Source organism: Crocodylus porosus, unplaced genomic scaffold, assembly GCF_001723895.1.
Source record: "Crocodylus porosus isolate Cpor-Errol unplaced genomic scaffold, CroPor_comp1, whole genome shotgun sequence".
Taxonomy (NCBI): domain Eukaryota; kingdom Metazoa; phylum Chordata; order Crocodylia; family Crocodylidae; genus Crocodylus; species Crocodylus porosus.
Genome location: NW_017728950.1, coordinates 21,883,134 through 21,886,459, shown reverse-complemented (window position 1 = coordinate 21,886,459; position 3,326 = coordinate 21,883,134). Strand labels below are relative to the sequence as shown.

The 3,326-nt window shown below is 48.9% G+C and overlaps 1 protein-coding gene across 2 annotated transcripts in view; it reads right to left on the bottom strand.

Annotated features, from left to right (window-relative positions):
* The window catches only part of PIGG (phosphatidylinositol glycan anchor biosynthesis class G), a 220,892-nt gene that overhangs the window by 204,238 nt on the left and 13,328 nt on the right, over positions 1 to 3,326 (bottom strand). For both annotated transcript variants that reach the window (XM_019555121.1, XM_019555122.1), the window contains exon 4: positions 1,554 to 1,695. In XM_019555121.1, coding sequence (XP_019410666.1) covers positions 1,554 to 1,695 — 142 coding nt within the window. The remainder of the gene's footprint in view (positions 1 to 1,553; positions 1,696 to 3,326) is intronic.

The window sequence follows — 3,326 nt, the reverse complement described above, 5'->3', positions numbered from 1 at the left end:
GGCCCAGGGGCACAGGGCTCTGGCCTCACATGCTCCCCCCACCCCCAGTCATTCTTGAAGGGTAATTTGCTAGTACTGTTCTTAACTGCATAATACAATACTAGTCCCAATCTGTTACTTATTACTTGAACTTTAACAAACACTGCTGATCTTCATGGCAGTTCAGATGCATAAACTGCTGAAGCAAATTTGCCTCATAGTAACCTATATTCTCTCTTTGCCTACATAATTAGTGAAACTAACTAGAAGCCATCGCTTTCAACAGCCCTGAAGAGAAGAAGGATTTGCTTTTACTGCAGCAGTACTGTATCCAGCACCAGGAGTAGGTAAGTATGCTGCCACCACCTGAACACACAAACTAATTCCAAACCAGAAATATATAAGCGATGCTGCTCCAGGCTCATTCCCTGCGACTGGTCTTGAGCCCTCACTCTCCAGCATGCCTGAGAGCAAGCACTAGGGACTGAGGAGCTGCCTCCTAGTGAACTTCTGGATCTGAAATGTGGCTGTTGACTCATCTAGTTGGGTCATGCTCAGGACCTGCCCCTCAATACTAGGACAGGCTGCTATCAAGGTAAAGAAAAGCCCTATGTCCTTGCAATTTCAAGGCTGCTATTACAGGCAAAAGGTTCTCTGAGAGTGCAGACAGATGTTTAATAAAAGAAACGTTTCAGTCAGGGGACACACATACTCCTGTGTGTTGCTCCTGGCTAGAACATCTCAAAATGCTGCAGCCTTCTCTAGTGCCAGCCAGGTTCTAAAGGAAGCTGTAGTTACCTCCAGCTGTGTTCTTTGCTTCCCCCTCCCCTCAGAGGTAAGGGAGAGGGGAGAAAAAAGAGCCTAGACTGCTAAGAGGGGTCAAGCAGGGATGGGAGGAGTTGGGGAAGTGGGGGGAAAATGTTTCTAAGCTCCAGAGCCTGACACTCCAGCTCCAATCCCTTCTACTCTCCTCTCTCCCCAGCCAAGCAGGGGGAAAAGGGCAGAAGCCTACAAGTTGTAAGTCTTGTGGCGGTAAAGAGAGTGGTATGACCAGCACCAATAGCAGTAGGGGTACCCATGGGGACCCAGTGACTGAACAGATGGAAAACTGTCATGCATACATAACCACAGTGAAACACTAAAACAGTGCTTCATTTAAAGTACTATTTTGGAGCATTTCACACACTTTTGGAATGTTTCAAAGGGCTTGCACATTTATCCAACTGGCCCTTTGAGACCTTTTAAAGGATCTGAAACATTGTAATTGTTACATCTGATCACACCCTGAAAACCAGGTAAGGAGCCCTAAAGAGGTGCAAAAAGCTTAGCAATGGCTATTCCTGTAGTAAATGAGCATTGCTTATTTTGAGTAACAGCTTTTTTCAGTCCCAAGATCATACACTTAAAACAGAGTGCACTATATCAACAATTCATACCAATATATGTTTACTGTTTTTACTGGGCAGTAAAAGGCCACTATGAAGTAAAATTAACAACATTCTAAAGATTAAGTTTAAACTACTGTTGTCATTATGAACAGCTTCTTTAGTATATTAAGATGCTTTAAGCCTTACCGCTTTTTTTTTTGAAAGCAGAGCTGACAAATAGCAAAGGTGTGTGTACTTCTTCCTCTGAGGAACCCCCATGACTACCAGTTTTAGACATCCCATGGTCACTGCACACAACAAGTAAATTAGGCAAAGAAGCCTCTCCTTCCTGCAATTCGCACAAAAAAAAAAAAAAGACCTCAATTGTATTAAAGCAAAAACTATGCACACATTTAGTATTCTACTGCTTTTACCATTATAAAATATGAATATTTCCTGAAGGGATTCACATTTTTAAAATGGCACACTACCTTCACAGCACACTGGCTAAGAGACACTGTATTTTACTAAAATCTAAGACAGCCCTCCCCTGCTGTTCCCTTCTCCCTGCTTACCATCACGCACAGGCTAGTTTTGCCTCAGGCTGGTGTTCCTCCACGGCATGGAACACATGGAAATTCTGTTCCAGGGTCAGCCAATCAGCAGTGCTAACACCACTACATGGCCAACAGGGGCAGTGCCTCTCGGTGCTGTGCTCCAGGGAAGAAAGAGCCTGAACAGCATCAGCCAGCAGGGAAAGAGGGGGTGGGGAAAAGAAGGAGAGGCAAAGACTGGGGAGAGTAGGGAGGAAAGAGACTGGGGAGAGCAGGAGCATGGGGGTGCAAGTGGCAGGAAGGCTGCAGGGGGAATAAGTGGGGGGCAGAGGGCAAGGGGGCTGCCTGACCCCAACCCCACCCCCATCCACTGTTTTCCCTGCTCTGTACCAGTGGGGAATGGGATTCAAGACAACCCTCCAATACTTGGATTCTATACCTGGAAAATTATAACAAATGTATACATTTTCCAAATATCGAATCTCACTATTGGGGTGTTGTCTTAAGTTAGGGTTACCATACATGTGCATTTTCCCAGACAGGTCTTCTTTTCTGGCCCCTTGTCCTCATGTCTAGGCAGGTTTTTAAAATGAGAACAAATGTCCGGGTATTTGCTTTGCCTCCACTTTTCCCAGGCATAAGCAGCTTGGATGTTTTAGGCTGGGAGCAGCAGGTAAGGTGATTGGCTATTAGGGGTCATGGGCCCTCGCAAGTGAGACAGAGAGCGAGAGAGAGAGAAAGGCAGAGGGAGAGCGTGTGTGTGTGTGTGCGTGCGCACGCACACATGCAAGCAGGAGCTGTATGGGCAGCACGGCTGAGGCGACAAGGGACTCTGGGTCAGGAGTGAGGGCCACCAGCTGCAGGTTGGAAGCGAGGGCCACCAGCAGTGCTGAGGTGGGAGAAGAGTGGGGGGGAAAGGCAGACAGCTGTGGGCCAGGAGTAAGGGGCACTACCAGGGCTACAGGGCAGGGGGCTGTGGGTTGGGAGTGGAGGGCAGGGCACAGGCATCACTGCCCCCACCCAACAATCGTATACCCCTCCTTCTCTCCTCCCCCCAGCCCATGTTAACTTCCTGCCCCCTCCCTCCCATTGGTGTCTGCTTTTATGATCCTGGAAATATGGTAACCCTACTTAATGCCGCCCCGACCCCTTAGCCTGGGAAGTCTGCTGCTTCCCGGGGGCCCGCATCAATGACACGGCTCAGAGCACCCCCAGCCAGGTCATGAGGCGCTACAGGGAGTTGGGAGCGGGGCTTAGGGGTCTGGGAGCTCAGGTGGTGTTATCGTCGATCCTCCCAGTCTCGGGCTATGGGCTGAGGAGGGAGAGGAGGATCCACGCAGTAAACCAAAGACTGCAGAGCTGGTGTCATCGGGAAGGCTTTGGCTTCCATGACCACAGCCCGCTCTTTGGCGAGAGAGGCAGCGAG